The 21734-nt window shown below is 38.8% G+C and overlaps 1 protein-coding gene across 1 annotated transcript in view; it reads left to right on the top strand.

Moving 5' to 3' along the window:
• Positions 1 to 21734, top strand: part of vps50 (VPS50 EARP/GARPII complex subunit) — a 258290-nt gene that overhangs the window by 153564 nt on the left and 82992 nt on the right. Inside the window, exons 17-19 of the mRNA XM_063014101.1 lie at positions 8538 to 8628; positions 12621 to 12797; positions 17188 to 17306. Of these exons, the coding sequence (XP_062870171.1) occupies positions 8538 to 8628; positions 12621 to 12797; positions 17188 to 17306 (387 nt within the window). The remainder of the gene's footprint in view (positions 1 to 8537; positions 8629 to 12620; positions 12798 to 17187; positions 17307 to 21734) is intronic.

Raw genomic sequence — 21734 nt, 5'->3', positions numbered from 1 at the left:
AGTGTATATGTTAGATGCTGAGATATGCCAAATCAGCTTAACAGTGAGAATGCTGGCGGTGAAAAGTTCAGTCTGTAGACATAAAGCATTCAGGACTCACTGATTTTTAAAGCCTGAAAGTCATGCAAATGTATATCTTACGTTATTTTATATATGTAATAAAACCTTCTTTAGTGCCATTTCAAAATCTCTGATGAGATTTTTAATGAGCTGTGTGATGCTGCCGTCTATAATTGTCTTTCTTCATCCCACATTGTTTTCAATGTATTTATTTTTTCAGAACTCAGTGCTAAATCTAATTCATTCTCATCAGCTTGACCTTTTCCTCCATGTTTCAAAAAGTGCTTATCTGAATTGCATGGTCCTTTTTGTTATTTGATTAACATACACTGTTTAAAGTAATCAAAATCATCACAGTATAACATCAAGCCAATTAAACTTCAGGGATAACAATCTGTCGGGTTAGGAAGCATAAGCTATTGTGAATCAATTTTGCCTGCTTTGGTGTAATGTAAGAGAGGCAACAGCAAGCCAGCCCCTTAAAAGGGAACAGAAAATTACTTTCTCTTTATCCTTTCTGACTGATTCGTCTCTAGTTTTGCCAGTGTCATTTCCGGTAGCATGAGGTACTTGCAGCCCATTCAGGTTGCACAGGTAGTCCAGCTCCTCCAGGATGGCACATCTGTACATGCCATCACAAGAAGGTTTGCTGTATCACCCAGGACAGTCTCAAGAAAATTGAGAAGATACCAGGACACAGGCCATTACACAAGGAGCGTTGGTCAGGGCCGCAGAAGGGCATCAACCCAGCAGCAGGACCGGTATCTGCTCCTTAGTGCTGGGAGGAACAGGACGAATGCTGTGAGAGCCCTTCAAAATAACCTCCAACAGGCTATTGGTTTGGTGTGCATGTTTCTGACCAAACTGTCAGAAACAGACTCCATAAGGGTGACATGAGAGCTCGATATCTTCTAGCTCAGCACCACACATCACACCAGAATTGGCAGTTCTCTTCACAGCTGAAAGCAGGTTCACACTGAGCACATATGACAGATGTGAAAGAGTCTGGAGATGCCATGGTGAAAGTTACGCTGCGTGCACCTTTATTCAGCATGTCCAATTTGGTGGTGAGTCAGTGATGGTCTATGGAGGCATATCCTTGGAGATTTGCACAAACCTCCACTTGATAGCCAATGGTACCCTGAATGCTGTTAGGTAGCAGGAGGGCGGCACGGTGGCTTAGTAGGTAGCACTGTCACCTCACAGCAAGAAGGTCCTGGGTTCGGCGGTAGGGCAGTCCGGGTCCTTTCTGTGTGGAATGTTCTCTCTGTGTCTGTGTGGGTTTCCTCCGGGAGTTCCGGTTTCCTCCCACAGTCCAAAGACATGCAAGTGAGGTGAATTTGAAATGCAAAATTGTCCATGACTGTGTTTGACATTAAACTTGTGAAACACAGTGTGTGAAACATGACATTAAAATCCTAATGAATAAATAAATAAGTAGAAGGAAAAAATGCTCAGAGTCATCGCCTGACCTTATTCTGGTGCAGTGGTTCTGTGTTCCTCATAAAGTACGACAATGCTTGGTCTCATGTGGCCAGAGTGTTGAGGCAGTTCCTGGATGATGAAGGGATTGATGCCATTGACTGGCCCTCACAGGTTCCAGACCTCTGGAAACCTCTGAGAATCTCTGGGTCATTATGTATTAGTACATCTGACACCGCCAAATAGCTCCACAGACTGTCCAGGAGCTCAGTGGTGCCCTGACTGAGGTTTGGGAGGAGATCCCCTGGGACACCATCCTCTTATCTGATCAGAAGCATGCACAGACGTTGTCAGGAGTGCAGACAGGCATGTGACTGCCATACTGAGTCACATTAGGAATTGATTCGATTCACTTAAGTCCCTAAAGAGATTCATGTAAATTGGATCAGCCTGTGATTTTAATTTTTTTACTTTGATTTGAAGGCCTCAGTAGGTTGATGATTTTGATCTCCATTGACAGTAATGTCCTTTGTCCTCAACAAATGACACCATTTTTTTCAGTAAAGTTTTTTAGTTTATATGAACCTGATATGTAATTTAAATGTTCCCTTTTTTAGCAGTGTATTTTTCTGTACAACTGCTTCTTCATAAACTTAAAACAGCTGCTTCACACAGATTCTTTTTTAAAGAATTAGTTTGTTCCCTGATTTATTTAGATCTTTGTCTCAGATTGCACATTTTAAATAAATTAATCCCAGTTTTTCCCCCAGTTAATCTATGAACCACATTAAAATTTAAACAAATCAATTTTGAAAAGGAAAATACTATAACCTAAAAAGTTATTAGATCACTGCATAGTTCAGATACATCTTCGTTATTTTTTTATCCTGCCAGAAAGCTGGAAAAATAGCTAACCAGACGTTAACTGAACACTTACTGTAAAAACAACACAAGACTTAAAAATGAGGAATATAAATGTCTGGGGAGTTCTGATCCTATCTTATTAAACATCTTCACCACTTATTAGTTTTTCACTGTCTATTTAAAGCACAGTGGATTTAAGTTGTTTTTTTCCCCTAACACCAGAACACTAAAAACTTTGTTAATCTTGCTTTTGGCTTGACACATCAATCATGATATACGTGTTGTGTTTGTCAGCTGCTTTTACCTTGTTCAGCAGAAATAATTTTGCTGCATAGGCAGTTGCCGGCATCTGTTACTTTGCATGTATCTCATGAATCAACCTTGGGCTTATAATATTTTTATAATAATGTGACATTTTATCAATTAATTTATCTGTTCATCAGCTCTTAAGTCATTTAATTGCATTGACTTTAGTGATGGGTGACACATTGTGTTGGTGCTGCACAGCTTCAGGGGTTAAATCCAGGGGTTATTCTTTGTGACTTTGACTAGCATATAAAGGAAACTGAATACACTAGCACACCAGAGCTGACATTTCAAACTCGTCGGTTTGAAACTCAGCCTTGCCTCTACTAGGCTGGGCGCCTATATGAACAATGTTTGGCTGTTGTTCATACAGGGTGGGAATAGCCAGATAGGGACCTCACAAATGCAATTATGACCTCTGCTGGCTGATTGATGGTGCCTGCACAGAGTATAAAGGAATAATGCGTTGATCAGGGTGTGGCTCTCTGTACACAAAGCTGATTCGCATATGAACTCACCTCATGCAGGTGAAAAGATGCAGTCGGCTACTGCACACGTGTCTGAGGGGGGCGTGACAGTTCGCTCGCCTCAATCGGGGCAGGGGTCAGCACCAGTAGAGAGGAAGAATAACGCAGTTGGGTAAAAATTAGATGCGCTAAAAATCGGGAGAAAAGGGGAGAAAATGCATAAAAAAATAAATAAAAAGGAGACTATTGGATAGGAGACTCTTGGTGCAACAAAATGTAGTTCAATTTGGTACAGATGTAAAGGGCAGTTGTAGCCTAGTGGTTAGGGTACTGGACTAGTAATCGAAATTATACTGTTAGACAGTGTACTGTCACAGTACTGTAAGTCGCTTTGGATAAAAGTGTCTGCTAAATCCTGAAAATGTAAAGTCATGTTGTCATGACACAACTTTACACAACAGATTATGGGTTGTGAAGAAGTCAAGGTGCAATTTTCTTCCCTAATCTAGTCGTATCCAGTTACCCTGATTGCATTATGCTTCACCTCTACCGATACAACCCTCCACTGCTGACTGAGGAGCTTCGCAACTGACACACGCCCCCTCCAACACACGTGCAGTATCGACTGCATCTATTCACCTGCACAAGGTGATTCCATATGCGGATCAGATTTATGCCTGGATAGCCACACCCTGATCAGCATTATTCCTCAACTCTGCACAGGCGCATCAATCAGCCAGCAGAGGTCGCAATTGCAACAAGTATGAGGAAACCTGGTCCGGCTCATCCCACCCTGTGAACAACAGCCAATCATTGTTCATGTAGCCGCCCAGCCCAGCTGGATGGCTGAGCTGAAATTCAATACGATGTATTCGAAATACAGTTCTGGTGTGCTAGCGTATTTTACCGCTGCACCACCTTTTCTTTTTGTTAACAATGATTTTCGCTGATTTTTGCCCATTCTTTTAATGGCGAAACACTGAATGCTGACTTCATTTAAGGTGAGCAAGGCAATTTCTTATATATGGTCTTGGTTCATTTGTCACCTCACGTTTTTAGAGGGACTTTTTCTGGTCACTGTTATGTGGGAGAAAGGAGGACTCAAGTGCGGAGATTGGAAAATGATAATTTTATTTTTTAACTGGAAAATAAGGAACATAAAACAGAAACAAAAACCAATCAGGAACCCCGATGGATGCCGCTGGGCGCCTGAGCGCGGACCGGACGCGTAAACCACCACCCTATTTAGGAGCAGGTGGGTGGAAATGTGTTAGCGCCAAAGAACGCTTAGTAGAACACAAACGGGGCAAGCCTTTGAGGGGGCGCAACCCCGGCGGTGCCAACAGCAAGGACGGGAAATAAGATCGGCGGCTGCTTCAACGAAGTCGCAACCGGGAAAGCTCGCCGATCTGAAAAATACAAAAGGGCAATTAGATAGGTACTGTCATAGAGGCAGATTCGAACCGAGAGTGATGGTATCACAGCCGAACGCTTAACGGCATTGCCACTCTACGGTTACTGAACCCAATGACATATGCGAATTAGAGCACCGTATAACAGGCTTACAACAACCACGATTTAGCGCGTTGCTAAAGAAGCCAACAGTGCTAACGCTAAAACGCTGAAAATATGAGTACAGGGATTAGGTCGCTAGTGTCATGGAAACTGAATCGAACCAGGAATACTGGCATCACAGCCGAACACTTAACGGCATTGCCATCCAGCGGTTACCGAACCCAATGCCACAACGCGACTTAGCGCGTTGCTAAGGAAGCCACCAGTGCTAAAGGTAAGCGCTGAAAATAAAAGGAGTTGGATTCGAACCGGGTACTGGCGTCATAGCCGAGCGCTTAACGGCATTGCCATCCAGCGGTTACTGAACCCAATAGCACATGCGAATATAAGCACTGTTTAACAGGCTTGCCACAACCGCGATTTAGCGTGTTGCTAAGGAAGCCACCAGTGCTAAAGCTAAGCGCTGAAAATAAACGCAGCACGCACCACACTAACCCTAATAGAAGCAAAAGCAAAAGGCTAACTACCTCGGCCTTGCAGCCTACACACCCGAATGACCTGGTGCCACCCGGGGTAACCCTCTGGCCCTAAGAAAGGCATGTGGGCGAGCTGCCATCAGCCCTCACGGACACCGAAGTGCCAAACAAAAAAAAGGAAACGAAAGCAGAAGGTGCGACGCCTGCAGCCTGGCGACGCCCCCTTAAATAAGGGAACCGCAGCTGCAGGTCGTTCGCCCTGACGAGCTGGCCAATTATTTAAGGCCACGCTCTTTACTGCTCTGTAAGGCCTGCGACGTCAGGAACGAGTGGTAAGTTCCACTGACGCCGCAGACACCTTACAGTCACTTTGAAAGATTTAACACTTACCCAACTGTTCCAAGTTCTCATAAGAGCTTGTGTTATAATTTGCTGAACAGAACATATGATATAACTATTAATAATGGATTTAGAAAATAAAAATCTTAATCATAACAAAATGAAAACTAAGATTAGCATTTTTTTGGTGACACATTTATAATTGGCCATATTAAAAACTGGGATTTTGAACAGTTTTGTGCCTTTTTTGTTTGCTTTGCTTATGTCTGTGACTAAATCACAAGTGTGATATTTTTTTCAAGAAAAACCTCCCTTTTGTGTTCTTGCCTAAATATTAGTTTTCAGACCTCAGTCCTTCAGACAAACTTAATCCTTCAGACTATTGACTTAGTATTACTGCTGTCTGTTTACCTTCATATTGCTTTTAATAGATGTTTAGAGTCACTTCATGACCCAAAGCTTTTGTTCTTTCCAGAATCTTCTTTGATTTTAGACTTTTTTCTGTCTATAGAGAATTTAAAGGTGGTTCCTTTCTTAAGGTATGCCCCCCCTTCTATGTGTCAGCATAGGCACAAGACTGCTATAATGAAAGTGCTTTTTAATATAGAAGAAGCTGTTAATATTGCATTTTTTTTTCAGTACTCTATCCAAGCAATACACCAGAGAGAATTACATTTCACTTGTTTAAAAGCACTGGCACAACTATACACCTCTTTATCTTACAAGCCGTTTTAAGCTGAGTTTGTGCCTGATTAAGTCAAATTATGGTGCTTGGTACAATTTCTGTACCTATTTGAGGGTAATTAGTTTGAATAAAATTGGACGAGCTTTGCCAAAAGAACCCAGCATTTACTATATTTCTCAGTTGTTCTGCTCGGTAATATTCAATAAAAGTGCACAGGCTGCGTGGGCTTAATCTCTTTTTTGTCTAACACTGACAGCACTGCAGTAAACCTTTTTATAGGCCAGAGGAAGAGTTCATTATTTTACAATTATCTTAGAGTGTTGAAGTGCTTGGGTGGAATTTATAAAAGATGACAATTTGTTAGAATCCTGAGAGTTTTTGCTGTCAGAGTGTTTGCAGCAACACATTTCATTGCTTCAATAGATATTGCACCTACCAGCAAACATAATTCCAGTTTTGCCAACAGTTATACTGTATGTAGGTCTCTGCAGATGGGTAATATGTTGTAATGCACAGTATTAAAGCACACACAGGCTTAATAGAAAAAAAGAAAGTTGGTAAAATGTTTGAAATGATCGTTTTTTTCTGTCTGAATCATTATTAATTTGTGATCTGATCTCCATCTGGTACTGAGTATCTGGTAGAACATGAGTGTGTGGTTGAAGTTAAAAGTGTACATATATTTGTAAAGAAAATGTATGTCCTGTCAGATATTAATATTTCTTCAACTACTAACTGTTCTGTTCCTAAATGATTGGAACATGTACTTATCAAAAAAGTAATGAATTCAAGGGCTTTTTGTGGATTTTTTATTAAAGACGGAACTGAAGTATGATAAAAGCTGGTTAGTTTTATTATGCTTGTTTATTTCTTTTTTTTTCTAATTAAATTTCTTTTTTTATCTGTTTAGTCTTCATTTTATTCTCTAGGCCACTTAAGAAGGATGGATTCCTATTGAGTCTAGTTTTTCCTTGCCATTGTTTACCTCAGCTTGCTCATTAGGGGTTAGTGGACCTGAAATCTGTAAAGTTGCTTTGAGACAACGTCTGTCGTAAAAAGTACAGATGGACATCAGTTCATCAGTTTCATTGTTCACATGTAGGAATTATCGCACTGTCGAATCTCGATCGCAATGTCGAATAGATTTTGCTATTTAAAGCATCAAACATCCAGTAAGATGTTCTGATGTGTCACATTTAAATGTTCCAGATCTTCCGAATAATTTTAATTTAAATTAGACGATGAGTAAATACAAAATCCAGTTTTTCAAATGATTTTTTCCATTTATTGAAGATAAAAAATTATTTTAAACCTATATGGGGTGCCCAGGTGGCGCAGCGGGATATTCCGCTAGCACACCAGCACCGAGTTTCTGAACTCCTCGGTTTGAAGCTTGGTGTTGCCACTGATCGGCTGGGTGCCATCTGGCGGGCGTAATTGGCAGTGCCTGCAGCAGATACTTATTGGCCATGATATCTGCAGGGATGGGGGCCGGACTATGTGTGGAAGGGTGGGTGGATCTTCATACGCTGTGTAAGGACCCTGATTGGCAGAAGAGACACTTGTGCAGAATTCAGGGGAGAGAAGAGGAGGGCTGTACAAGTGTCCGAAGAGGCGTGTACAGCGACGTGCTCTCCTTGGATGCAATCTGGTATCTCTCAGCAGTGGAAGACAAAATTATGTGCGCTAAATCAGGAGGAAAATGTGGAGAAAATGCATTAAAAATCTTTTTTAAAAACCTATATGGGTGGCATGGTGTCTCAGTGGGTAGCACTGTCGCCTCACAGCAAGAAAGTCCTGGTTTGATCCCCAGGTGGGGCGGTCCGGGGCCTTTCTGTGTGGAGTTTGCATGTTCTCCCCATGTCGACGTGGGTTTTCTCCAGGTGCTCTGGTTTCCTCCCACAGTCCAAAGACATGCAAGTAAGATGAATTGTAGATACTAAATTGTCCAAAAAAAAAACCCCTTATAACTGGTTGTACCACCCTTGGCAGTAACAAGTGCAATCAAACTTTTGTGATATCTTGGGATAAGCCATTTCCATCACTGTGGATGAATTTTGGCCTACTCCTCTTTGCAGGATTGTTTTAATTTAGCTACACTGGAGGGTTTCTGAGCATAAGCTGCCTGTTTAAAGTCCTGACATAGCATCTCAGTGGGATTCAAGTCAGAACTTTTATTCAATCACTTGAAGGCTTTTTTTAATCTATGAATAGATTTAAATTTAATACAGCTTTATCCCAAACTGTTCTTGTGCAGGAAGGACGGCAGCAGTTCTCTGTAGACTGCCAACACTGACCTTTCCCAGCCCTCTTTGTCAGTTATGCCACGCACAGATGAATTTGTTTGTGTTTTATAAAATGGCTGAGTTGTCCAAGCTAACCGTTCTCTTATCTCTTTCTCAGAACGCGTTTGGAGGAGCTGCGGATGTTTTTGGAGAATGAAACATGGGAGTTGTGCCCTGTCAAGTCCAACTTCAGTATCGCTCAGCTCCACGTAAGTCTCAGCACACCTCTGGAGGCAGCTCTCATTTAGGCAGTAATGTGACCTTGTAAATCTTTTCTAATCCGCTCCAATTAGGGATGCTGTCACTTTTCAGAGGCTTGCCAATTATTGTACATATGGGAATTAATCTTGCTGACAGTTTTCAGCAGGAGTTTTAGCCCTGTGTTAACTGAACTGACAAGAGTCAGAGCTTTCTTCACACAATGCTGCATTTCATTGAAATGAACTCCTTATTAATATATAATTCTTTCTGGTCTGTTATAATGCATTCTTTGGTCACATTTGTGGAAAAAACCTTTAAATTAGTGGATTCAGTAGTTTCTGCTACACTCATTGCTAATAGATGAATAAAGGTCAATTTACATTTCTTTTAAATTGACTGTTTTTATAATGTAGTAAATAAAAGTATTGCTCACAGTGGTAAAATACGCTATTACACCAGAGCTGGGATTTCGAATACATCGTATCGAATCTCGGCTCTGCCATCCAGCTGAGCTGGGCGGCTATATAAACAACGTTTGGCCGTTGTTCATACCGGGTTAGGGAGCCGAATAGGGACCTCTGCTGGCTGATTGAAGGCACTTGTGCAGAGTTAGGGAATAATGCTGATCAGGGTGTGGCTCTCAGTGCACAAGGCTGATCGGCATATGAACTCGCCTCGTGCAGGTAAAAAAAGGCAGTCGGTACTGATCACGTGTTGGAGGGGGCGTGTGTCAGTTGCGAAGCTCCTCAGTCAGCAGTGGAGGGTTGTATCGATAGAGGTGAAGTGTAACGCAATCAGGGTAACTGGATACGACTAGATTAGAGGAGAAAATTAGTGGGAAATTCAGAGAAAAAAAAAGATACACACAAATAAATACTTTACAATGATATACAAAGTTGCAGTCAAAAGTTTGCATTGTAAGAGACATGCCATGACAGTATTTAGATTTTGATTCATTTGGCAACTGTGATGGTTGTACATACTTATTTGGCTCAAAAATTAAAATGACAGTATAATGGCTGCTTGACTTTGAATGCTCTCACCTTCGTTCCAGCCACTTATAGGTTATGGCAGACCTGTTTGTTTAGAATTTGATAAGTGTGGAATAAACTATGGAACATCCTTAAATCCAGTAGTATTTACTAATGTTCTTGTTTGTTTATTAGGATTTTAACGTCATGTTTTACACTTTGGTTACATTCATGACAGGAACGGTAGTTACTCATTACACAAGGTTTATTAGTTTACACAAGGTTGTATTGAACACAGTCATGGAGAATTGTATTATCTCCAATTCACCTCACTTGCATGTCTTTGGACTGTGGGAGGAAACCAGAGCTCCCGGAGGAAACCCACGCGGACACGGGGAGAACATGCAAACTCCACACAGAAAGGACCCGGACCGCCCCACCTGGGGATCGAACCCAGGACCTTCTTGCTGTGAGGCGACAGTGCTACCCACTTAGCCACTGTGCCGCCCACTAATGTCCTTAAAAGTCTTTTTTGGGAGGTATGCGTTATAAATGTGTTGCCCTAAAACAGGACACAAACTCTGAGTCTGTTCTTCTCCAGAAAGATCTGTTCATGAATACCATGTTCTGATCAAAGATATGTTTAAAGGAATGAAGAGGACTGTAGAGATATCTGTTATTAAATACCTTGGTTCAGATCCTTTTTCTGTGTTGGCTATAAAGAATTGTTATTTATTTGCTTATTTTTCAGCTGCTTTTTTATTTAGGGGTTTGCACTGTAGATCTTTCTAGTCTTCATACCTAAATTGGCACAGTTTTCATGCCAGATGCCTCTCCTGATGTAACCCTCCGTATTTTATCTGGTCTTAGGACTGGCACTGAGAGCACCTGGCTGTTTGGCACCTTTTAGGAGAATTTGAAACGTCAGTTGCTACCCAGTCCTTCTCATCCAACATCAGTGTGTGACCATACAAATGCTCATTTCACTGAATGGGCACAGTTCTACAGTGTACTCGAGTTTCGTTGCATGCAGACATTGGATTTGCTTATTTTTATTGGCTTAAGTAGTATGTGGTAAAGTGTCCACCATGCACTTAGTGTTTCTGGCTGTCCCCATACCTACGTTGAAAGATGAATGACTGTATGATTAATGTTTATTAACCACGGCCCACAACTGTTCTTAAAGCTTTTTGTCAGCAGAATTGTATAAGCTAAATAAAATTTACATGAATTAAATTTTGCACAATCAGCAATATTGCACTATAGGCAGAGGTAGAACTGCATGGCTTTGCTAACTGCCAGTTTGCTGTTTGCTGAAGTGGAGGAGATGCTAATTTTAGAAGTGGTTTGGGTCTATGTTCGGACTATAGTAGAAAGAAAGAAATGCAATGTTTTTACTGATCAACTTCATTGTATTTTTTATTTAAAAACACAATTTTAATTTGTTTATCACAACATGCTCAGAAAAGTTGGGACAGAAGCAACATAAGCGAAAGCTTTATACAATATTTGAATTAAATTTTTTCAAAACTTTCCACAATGAGGAGGTAATTTGGTAACTGGTGAGGAATGGTAGATGATTTGGTATTAAAGAAGAATTAACCAAAGGCTCAGTCTCTACAAGCAAAAATAAGTTGTGACTCGTCACTTGCCAGTCAGTTAAAAAAGAACATTTCCTAATACAAGATTACAAATAATTTAGGTCATTTATCGTCTACCATGCATAATATTGTGAAAAGGTTTACAAAATCCAGAATAACTTTCCGTCTATATGGAATAAAACAAAGATTAAAAACAAAGATAAAAAGTAAACTAAATGTGATCTTTTAGCGGAACAGCATAAGAAATCGTCATGCTACTGTAATAAATATATAGCCACATGGGCTCAGGAGAACTTGATAAACCATTGTCACTTAACACTGTCCACTGCAGAGGTCAGATAAGTCCACATTTCAGCTTGCTTTCAGGAAACACTGATGTCGAGTTATCTGTGCAGAAAACAACAAAGGACCATCCAGACTGCTATTAATTAAAGAGTCAAAAGCCAAAATTTTATAATGGTATAGGGTGCATCAATACCCATGGCATGGCAGACATGCATATGTGTGAAGATACCATTGACGTGGAGGCATATTTTGGGTTTTTAGAGAGACTTTTTGTACACGCTACAACAGTGTGGCTTTGTAGATACAGAGAGAGTGTGCTTGACTGTCCTGCCTGCAGTTCAGATCTGGCCTATAATAAAAATATATAGGACATCATGAAGAGGAGAATTAGACAATTGCGACCACAGACTGTTGAGCAGCTGAAATCTTGGATCAAGCAAAAATAAAGAAAAAATCCATTTGCAATTTGTAACAATAAATGTATTAAGTTCCAAAACCATTAAAAAGATTGGTTAATGGGAAAGGTGATGAAGCATATAGTGCCCCAACTTTTTTGGAGTGGGTTGCAGGTATCAAATTGTTAATGTGTTTACAATTACAAAATACGATGAAGTTGATCATTGAAAACTGAAATTGAAAAATGTTTTCTTTCTCTTTCTACTTATCAAATTGCAAATTATTTTACTCAATGTTCTGACTTTTTTTGGAAATGTGGTTTTTATAAGCACACAAAGGCATGTGTGTGTGTGAATATGTATTTCAAATAGTGTGGGATAGATAGACTAAGGCATTATTTGACATAGGTAGACATTATTTGACACAAAACGTACTATCTGATTTCTCTTTATTACTCCTAATATCCTAATTTCTCCTGTCTACTCATTTACATTTACATTTACGGCATTTAGCAGACGCTTTTATCCAAAGCGACTTACATTACAGTTAAAGTAAACAGTCTGAGCAATTGAGGCTTAAAGGCCTTGCTCAAGGACCCAACAGCAGCAACCTGACAGTGGTGGGGCTTGAACCAGCTATCTTCTGATTACTAGTCCAGTACATTAACCACTAGGCTACAAATTGCCTAATTCTATTTTCTTCCTTAAGCTTTCCTAGGTTGTAATTTTTGATGTGTTTTTGCTGCAGGAGTTTAAGTTCATGGGCCAGTGTCGATCTCCGTCTGTGTCACCTAGCAGAAAGCCAGTCTCCTTTGATCCAAAAGATCTCTCCCTGTTTGAGCAGTACCTTCAAGGAGGAAACCCTTTTGAGATGCAGATTGACAATAAGGAAGAGGAAAGTGAAGATGTACTGGCCTCCAATGGGGTATGCTTATTACTTAGTTATTACACACTTATTACATGTTTATTACAATCAGTTTACATTTTACACTACAGTAATGCTAAATCAAAATATGATTTTACTGTTGATTCTTACATGAAGTTAAAATGTATCCGCTTTACGAATTATGCCTATTTTTTATTTACAGTTGGCACTAGTAAACCAATTCCTCACCTGTGTATTTGTAAAGAGCAAGAGGTGCTGATCTCTTAGCAATCCTACAGGCTTGTTCAGAAGATTAGTCCTGCAGCCTTCCATGATGTTGGTCTGACTTCCATCTAGCGTAAAATAGGGCTTATATACAGTATCTGTTCATTTTAGAGCATGCACATTTGACATACCAGTCAAATGATAAATGAATCCAAATTCACACCTTACATTATTCTTTCCTAAATATATGTCACACTGCAGAAAAAAATGGAATGAAGAATTTCTGGCTCGATTTGCTACTTTGGTCCACTGGTTTTAATCCTTAAGTTTTCAGTTATATGGTGGGAGCACTGTTTCTAACTTTGACAAGATGATTTATATTACTCAATTTGAATTGAAACAGTTCCTGTGAGCAGGAGCATAGAGAGCAGGCTGTTAGACTGACATGATACACTAGGGCTGTTTCTCACAATGCATGTGTAATGTGTTAATATTACAGTTATGATGATTTTACTATATTATCATTTAGTATATTAAGGTGGGACAGCCTAAGTAGACAGATTATATTAAAGATGACAATTCATTAATTATATTTTTGCAGTTATTATTACCAAAATACATATAAATTTACTATTAACAACTTGAAAAATTTACTAAAACAAGGAAAATTTGGTGAATTTGGAATTCAGTGCAGAGGCAAATCACAGACAACTAACTGTAAATAAATATACTTGGTAATTACAAAACTGTTACACAACATTATGTAAGAAGTCTACTGGATTTTACATTGCTGGTGTTCAATGTGTGGTCAGTGAATCCAGTACTGTTGATTAATATTGTTTTACCCAATTTTACTTAGACTTGGGACTGACATGATAAACGCATAACTGATTTTGTCATAATGTGTTTTCATCCAGTGATATATATCAGTATAACGTACAACCCCAAAACAGAAAAAGTTGGGACAGTATGGAAAATGCAGATAAAATAAAAATGCAGTGTTCCTTACATTTAGTTTGACTGCATCAAGAACCGCCACTCAACAATAGCTGATATAACCACATGGACAAGGGATTACTTTGGCAAACCTTTGTCAGGCACTACAATACAGAGTTACATGCACAAATGCCACTTAAATCTTTACTGTGCAAAAAAGAAGCCTTATGTTAACCATGTCCAGAAGTGGCGTCGACTTCTCTGGGCTCGGAGGCATCTAGGATGGACCATCACACAGTGGAAACATGTGTTGTGGTCAGATAAATCAGCATTCCAGGTCTTTTTTGGAAAAAATTGAAGATTTGTGCTCCAGACCAAAGATGAAAAGGGCCATCCACACTGTTATCAGCAACAAGTCCAAAAACCAGGGTCTGTCATGGTATGGGGCTGTGTCAGTGCCCTTGTCAAAGGTCATTTACACTTCTGTGATGGCAGCATTAATGCAGAAAAGTACATTGAGATCTTAGAGCAACATATGCTGCCTTCAAGACGTCATCTTCATTTTCAACAAGACAATGCAAAACCACATGCTGCACACATTACAAAGGCATGGCTGCGGAGGAAGAGGGTACGGGTACTGGACTGGCCTGCCTGCAGTCCTGAACTGTCCCCAGTAGAGAATGTGTGAAGAATTTTGAAACCAAAAATGCGCAGGAATGGATGTCAGGTTCAAATAAAAAAAGTCAAAGTAAATGTAAGAAACTCTGTGTTTTTTATTATTTGCATTTTCCATGTTGTCCCAACTTTTTCTAATTTGGGGTTGTAACTATCTGTAATTGACAGTACTTCTTATATTTTACTTCTCTTTTTATCAAATGTTTATTGGTTCCGCTCTGAACCCATCTAAAGTGACTTGAAAAATGTCACTTGGTTTATATACAGTTTTTAAAAAAAGGTTATAAAGACTGTTCATAACTCTGATATAACTGCCATCTTCACCCATCAGTGCACTTAATCACACATAATGATGTAAAAACATGTCAAAAACTGAAATCTCTTATTCACAATGAATTTAGTCATTTTGCTGTGGCATTCTAAATTGTCAAGTGCATTCTGTTTGCTATAATTTTTCTTGATGTGTGTTTAAAGTTCAGTGAGAGGCTACGTTTATAATATGAATACTTTAAAAATGCACACTTTGGTATATAGGCTCACAAACTACACTTCATTTTCAAGACAAAAACCAAGCCATAAAGTCCAAGGAACTGTCTAGATCTTCGAGATGTCAAAGCAGTGCAAAATCCTCTGTCAGATCAGTGCAAAAATCTAAAACCATATGTACAGCTTTAATTGTTACTTGGACCACAGAGCCCTCATGGATGTGCCAATATGGAGAAATCTTGGCACAGTCTTAAACTGACTAGAGATGATCTTCTGACTAAATTAGGCATTGGTCTGGGCAGGAAAGACAACGCTCTGGGAGGTAAAAAGAACAGAACAGTCACTGTAAAAGCACTGTGCAGAGATGGTTGGTAAAAACTGTTGTACAACCTTCCCTGCTGCACTCCATAAATCAGTGACAAGACAGAGGATTTGAACGCCCAGTTGGAGTTTAATAAACAAGATTCTCTGGTCTGATAAGATGACAATTGAACTCTTGGGGCAGAACAACAAGCACTTCATCTGTCAAAAACAGCTGCTGCTTTATACTTCTGACAGAGCTTTACTGAACCTGCCATGTGGAATGGGATAAATTGCCCAAATCCTTTTGTGCCAAGCTTGTAGAGATATATCCAAGAAGACATGCAGATGTAATTTCTGCCAGAGGGCTACTACACAGTACTGAATGAAGGATCTGGTTTTTTTAAATTCACAATTTATAAGTAAAGTCTTTCAACTTGAATCTTTGGTTTATCAAAATCCATTTCTCTTATTTATTTTAACAGTGTAGTATAAGCGATCCCATTTTTTCTTACCCAGTAGCTCAACTATGCAGTTTATTTTAAACCTAACATCAGCATTTTCTTAAGCTAACAGTACACATACAATGATGTAACATTACCTTTGTGACATAATGCTTCTGTTATAGTTATTTCCTCAGTAATTACCTTTCTTTTTACTTTAATGGCATAATTCTAGACTTCTGCCTTACTGTTTTGCTAAAACCTGATACCCGTATAACCATGCACTTGGGCTAAAAATACCAGGTATAAAAGATCAATAATTAATCCTACTGGCTTTTATTGAACTATTATTTATCCTAAACCCTTGGAATATTATTAATTAATAATGCATGAGTAAATGTACAGGTTATACAAAGGTTACACTGTATTACATTTTATTGTATACTTGAGTTCACCTTTTTTCCTTGCAGCAGATGTTTATAATACTGCTTGTTATTAGATTACAATGAACTTTCCCTCCAGCTTCAGCTCATTTGTCTTCAGTAAGATTATCAATGCCACAGTGAGCGACTGAAATAGATGCAATATGAGAGAATAAATAAAGGCGGTAATTAAGCTGGACATAATTCATTTATGGTGTTAAGTGCTTTGCAGTCTCTAAGTGCCATGTGGTATAAGGGGTGGCTTTATAAGGGGTTTTATTGTCTGGATTGGATTTACTCTTTGTTTTCATTGCTCAAATACACTTCACATTTTAGAACAGATACTGGCACAACAAAAGAACCTTTATTCAGTTGATAATGTAGCTTATGATAGAGCTGTTATTACCTTGAGAGAGCATGACAGTTGTAATTACTCTTATTTATGAGTGCCTGATTTGATTATATTACACAATAATCTATTGTCCATCCAGGAGGACACACTAACATTAGTAAGAACTACATGGAGTGTATTGGTACTGTCCACCACAAGACCTGCATGTCATTTAGATATCTACCAAATCTGCCACAAGTAGCTTTTTTAGCCACACCCATAGCTAACAGCCCAATGTGGCAATTTAACGGTGGTGGGGCTTGAACCGGCAACCTTCTGTGTACCAGTCCAGTAGCTTAACTGCTAAGCTGTCACTGCATGAATAGTTTATTTATCTATTTTATAACTGATTTAAGTAGCAACTCTGCTACCTCGCTACTGGAAAATAAAAAGCATCTCTAAAAGTTATCACAGGTAATTCAGGTGTTTTATTTAATGCTTTTATTACACAAGCACAGCGTATGAATGATGCATCTGGTGTGGGTTTAAGGTTTCTCTGTGGTCATTTGTTACAATTAATCAACAATTTTCTCTAAGTTCCATGTTCCCTGTATTTTTCTCTCCATCTTTAGTATGAGTCTGATGAGATAGAGAAGAATGTGTATCAGGACTATGACAGTGACAGTGATGTTGCAGATGAACTTAAGCAAGACTTTGTAGATGAGCAGACTGGAGACATACCAAACAAGAGGTCAGTATTAGTGGTACCTGTGTGTGTGTGTGTGTGTGTGTGTGTGTGTGTGTGTGTGGGTGTGGGTGTGGGTGTGGGTGTGGGTGTGGAGGACTTCTGTCAAGCCATAAAGAATATAGCTTTATGTTGGGCATTTTATCAGGGTTTTCCATTATTATATGCAGTAATTTAGCTACTAAGTTTGTGCTATCTGTCTTTTCAAAGCAAATATTCAGAAGACTAATGATACAAAGCATAACAGTCAAATATCTACTTTAGTAATTAAAAGATTATCTCTTACAAGTCACTAATAAGTATAATGCACACACTTTTCCCTTTTTAATTTAGCAAGGCGGGAGAACATATATTCTAAATGAACTCTGCAATCTAGTTCTTTCAGAGCTGCTGTTGGAATAGAATCTCACACTGTGAGCAAACAGACTATCATTAGCCTCTTATCAGAGAAAAGAGGATTAATTATACTACAACGAAGGAGCCTTTTACACTCTTGCAGCCGCCTTTTAGAACCAATTTCGGCCTTATTTCATTTAGTTCATTAAAGCACATCTTTTGAGAAATCTTCAAATGGCTTACATAAATTGCACACATTATTTGTGAATCTGTCAAGGATTAAAGTTAAGTGTCTATAGTTGCTTTACCTCATGACAAAAGTGAAAAAGTACATAAATATTTGCAATCTGCTGTTTTTTCCTGACAAATTCATTTAAAATTTGACAGGTCTGTTGGAAACAATTTACACAAGTTTCAAATAACTTTTGGGCAAGTGCTTGTAGCCCACCATCACTGAGATCTCAAGCTCAGTTCATAGGCGGTCCTGTTGACCTGGCTGTGCACTCTTGGTTGTGTCTGAGGGAGGGAGTTGAATAGGTCTCACTGCCACTGCACATTTGCAGCCTTTGCTGTCTGGTCGAGGCATGGTTCATAGCATGGCTCTATATGTGTGGTCCGGTTCTCTGAGAGAATCTGATGCTGACAGGTAGGTGGGTTGCTGGCTGGGGGTGAGACAAGCAGCAAGAGAAAATGCTGAATATATATTTAAATAAATAAATGAATTAATAAATAAATGAATGATCTGTTAAATTTACATTCACTTTTGGACTATAACCTTGCTTTATAAATACATCCACTGTTATTTTTTAACCTTTAGAATTTTAATTTGTTTAGGTCAGTTTTCTTTTTTAATTCAAGGCCATGCGGTGCACTTAACAATGCAGTGCTGTTTTAAAGGTTGTGTTGTTTTTAGACCATTAAGTTCTTTCTTTATTAAATTTTATATTGCTTGACATAAAAACTCTACGAAAGTCATTAGACCACAGAGAGATTCACAAGTATTATTACATTATTAGCACAGGAAAATCAATATCTATAAATATGCATAATTGAAATGCCAATGACTGTAAATTAACCCAACCTCACTTTAGTAAACTTGGTAATAACCCAACTAAGGCAACATTCTACGTAGTTTAAACAAGACATACTGTATGAAGAAATACATGTGGAATTATATATATATAGAGAGAGAGATTATATTTTTATAGTATCTGTTGTACAAAATGAAACAATTTGTGTGAAATTGGGCTGGCATGGTCAATACTTCCATATGGTACATTATATACATTTATACTGTGCGATGATGGGGCGGCATGGTGGCTCAGTGGGTAGCACTGTCGTCTCACAGCAAGAAGGTCCTGGGTTTAATCCCCAGGTGGAGCAGTTCGGGTCCTTTCAATGTTCTCCCCGTGTCTGTGTGGGTTTCCTCCGGGAGCTCCAGTTTTCTCCCACAGTTCAAATACATGCAAGTGAGGTGAACTGGAGATACAGAATTGCCCGTGTTTGTGTTTAAAGTTGAAAACTTGTAAAGTGATGTATCTTGTGTAACCAGTAACTACCTGTCCTACCAGACTACCAGAGTGTGTAAAACATGACGTTAAAATCCTAATAAATAAAATGGTAATAACCACATAGAAGCAACATTCTACATAGTTTAATACATGTGGAATTAGCAGAGATTATATTTGCATCATATCTATTGTACAAAATTTGTGTGAAATTGGGCTGGCATGATCAATATTTCCATATGGTACATATATACATGTACAATGTGCTTTCTGCATTGCTTTGCAAAGTTAGTGTAGTCAGGCTAAGAATTGGAGATATTAGCCATAATGTTCAGTAAGCAATTTAGTTGTGTTTCAGCATGTTAGTTATACATCATATCATTTTGGGGATTCACTTTGACTTTGCGCTAATGCAGTTTAACACTTCAAAACTATTTTGAAGAACTATTCAGTTTGGCTGATGAATTAATGTGTAGTAAGCATTTGGTATACATGTTGCCAAAAAATTACAAATTAAACAGAATGCAATTCCAATCCATTTGGAACTAGGGGCTTGATGTTGGTTATTTAGTGAAATAGAGGATTAAACCACCCAATGTTCTATTTAATAGTCTCATAGCTTTAATACTCAGCCTTTAGAGTCCCATGCTTTAGACTTTAGGTAGTTTATACTGTCAAAATAACTGTCCTGAAAATATTTGACCCTTTGAGTTAAAAAAACAAACAATCTTTAAAAAAGGAGGAGTTTTTTTCTACTACTTCCTATTTTTCAATGCAATAGGATATATCGCACTTCCCTAGCCCTACACACCTTTAGTGTTATTACACTTCACCACCCACCTCGAGTAAATTCTCATATAGCTACCCTGACCCTGAGTGTATTTCATGAATATATCTAAACCTTCCAAAAACAACTGTCAGTGTAGGGGTTTAATCCATGTCAACCACAAACTCAGGTGTATAAAATAAAAATAAAAATTATAATTTCCATAGATAAAACTTGACGCTGAGCAAACTCACCTGATGTGGGGCTGCATCCAACAAGTCATTTAAACTCTGTTCTTTTATAGCCCAGTTCTTATTAACTTTTCTGTTTAATCTTCTGTGTTTTACCTGCTGTGTTTATGGCCCATTTGTTTTTGTGTTCCTGAAAATGAAGATTGTTAATTTAGTTGATTAATTAATCATTTTAGGGTTGGCACTAAAACATTATTACACTACTGGGAAAAGTATCTCCCTGATGTTTTTGGATATGTCACACTTAATTGTTTTAAATTGATAATTTTTGTCTGCTGCAGCACTGCCAATTATGCCCGCTAGAGGGCTCACAGCCAACCGGTACCAGAGCTGAGGTTCGAACTCGGGAGTTCAGAATCTCAGCACTGGTGTGCTAGCGGAATATCCAGCTGAGCCACCGCTGTGCTTTAATTTTGCCACATTTGAGAGCTTTTAAGCCTCTTTCTCTGTAGTAGCTTGTAGCTTGGTCACTCCAGTACCATTCTGAGGTGGTCTTGCACTTATAGTATAGTTGTCTTGTTGCAAAATCCATCTGCACTTGAGCTGTAGATCACAGAATGATTTCTGCAAATTCTCCCTAATGATTTTCTGGTAGAGGGCAGAATCGATGGTTCCATCAGTTATGGCAAAGCATTTTTACACCATTACATTATAACAAACATAGTGTTTTGCATGTTCTAAAAATCACTTTTTACCTATTAGTATAGAGAACGTTATCCCAGAGGGTGTAGAGGTCATCAAAGTATTTTGTTGGGAAATGTAAAACAAGTCTTTAGGTTTTTTATCTTCGTTAGAAGTGTTTTGTCTCCTATTTTAACCATTTTGCCTTAAAGAGTAATACATGCCTACCTTATCTGAGAAAAGACTGCATTAATCAAGGCTGGGCTTGTCTAATCGAAATAAATGTAATTCATATACTCTATAGTAGTCCTATGTTTCCTTAGCTTTTCTTATTTCTGTATTTTATTACATTTTAAAACAACTAACAATAAAAACCGAGTGAGTTTGGAAGGCGGAAATAATTTGTCATGGCACAATGTGATGGAATTGTTACATTCCAGTCTTGTTGTGTTTTCCTTGTAAGTGAGAGATCTGTTGGCTCTAGGGATTACTTTATAGCTTGTAGTGAAGCTTTTTAATTCTGCATGGTTTGTAGTTAAGACAAAACACCAAAAACACTTTACAGGTTTAAGGACACTTGAAATACCTTTTAACCTCAATAAGCCAATTCACCTCGCTTGCATGTCTTTGGACTGTGGGAGGAAACCGAAGCACCCTGAGGAAACCCACGCAGACACGGGGAGAACATGCAAAATCCACACAGAAAGGAAAGAAAACACTATGACAAATAGTTTATTTTATGACAAAAATGGTTATAAGTCCTATTTTGCTATTTTGTTTATGCATTTTATCCATTTTCTCCCAATTTAGCGTAGTCAGTTCACCTTCAGCTGCTGGAGACTCCAGTCATGTATGAGGAGGGTATATTCGCCTGCCTCACGCTCCCTCAGATGCGTGCGCAGTACACCGACCCCTTCTTAACCTCCACTGGTGGTGTCAATTCATAATGGTG

This window comes from Trichomycterus rosablanca, chromosome 2 (assembly GCF_030014385.1).
Source record: "Trichomycterus rosablanca isolate fTriRos1 chromosome 2, fTriRos1.hap1, whole genome shotgun sequence".
In the NCBI taxonomy this organism is placed as follows: Eukaryota; Metazoa; Chordata; class Actinopteri; order Siluriformes; family Trichomycteridae; genus Trichomycterus; species Trichomycterus rosablanca.
The sequence above is the reverse complement of the archived record's forward strand: the minus strand, read 5'-3'. Positions and strand labels throughout refer to the sequence as shown.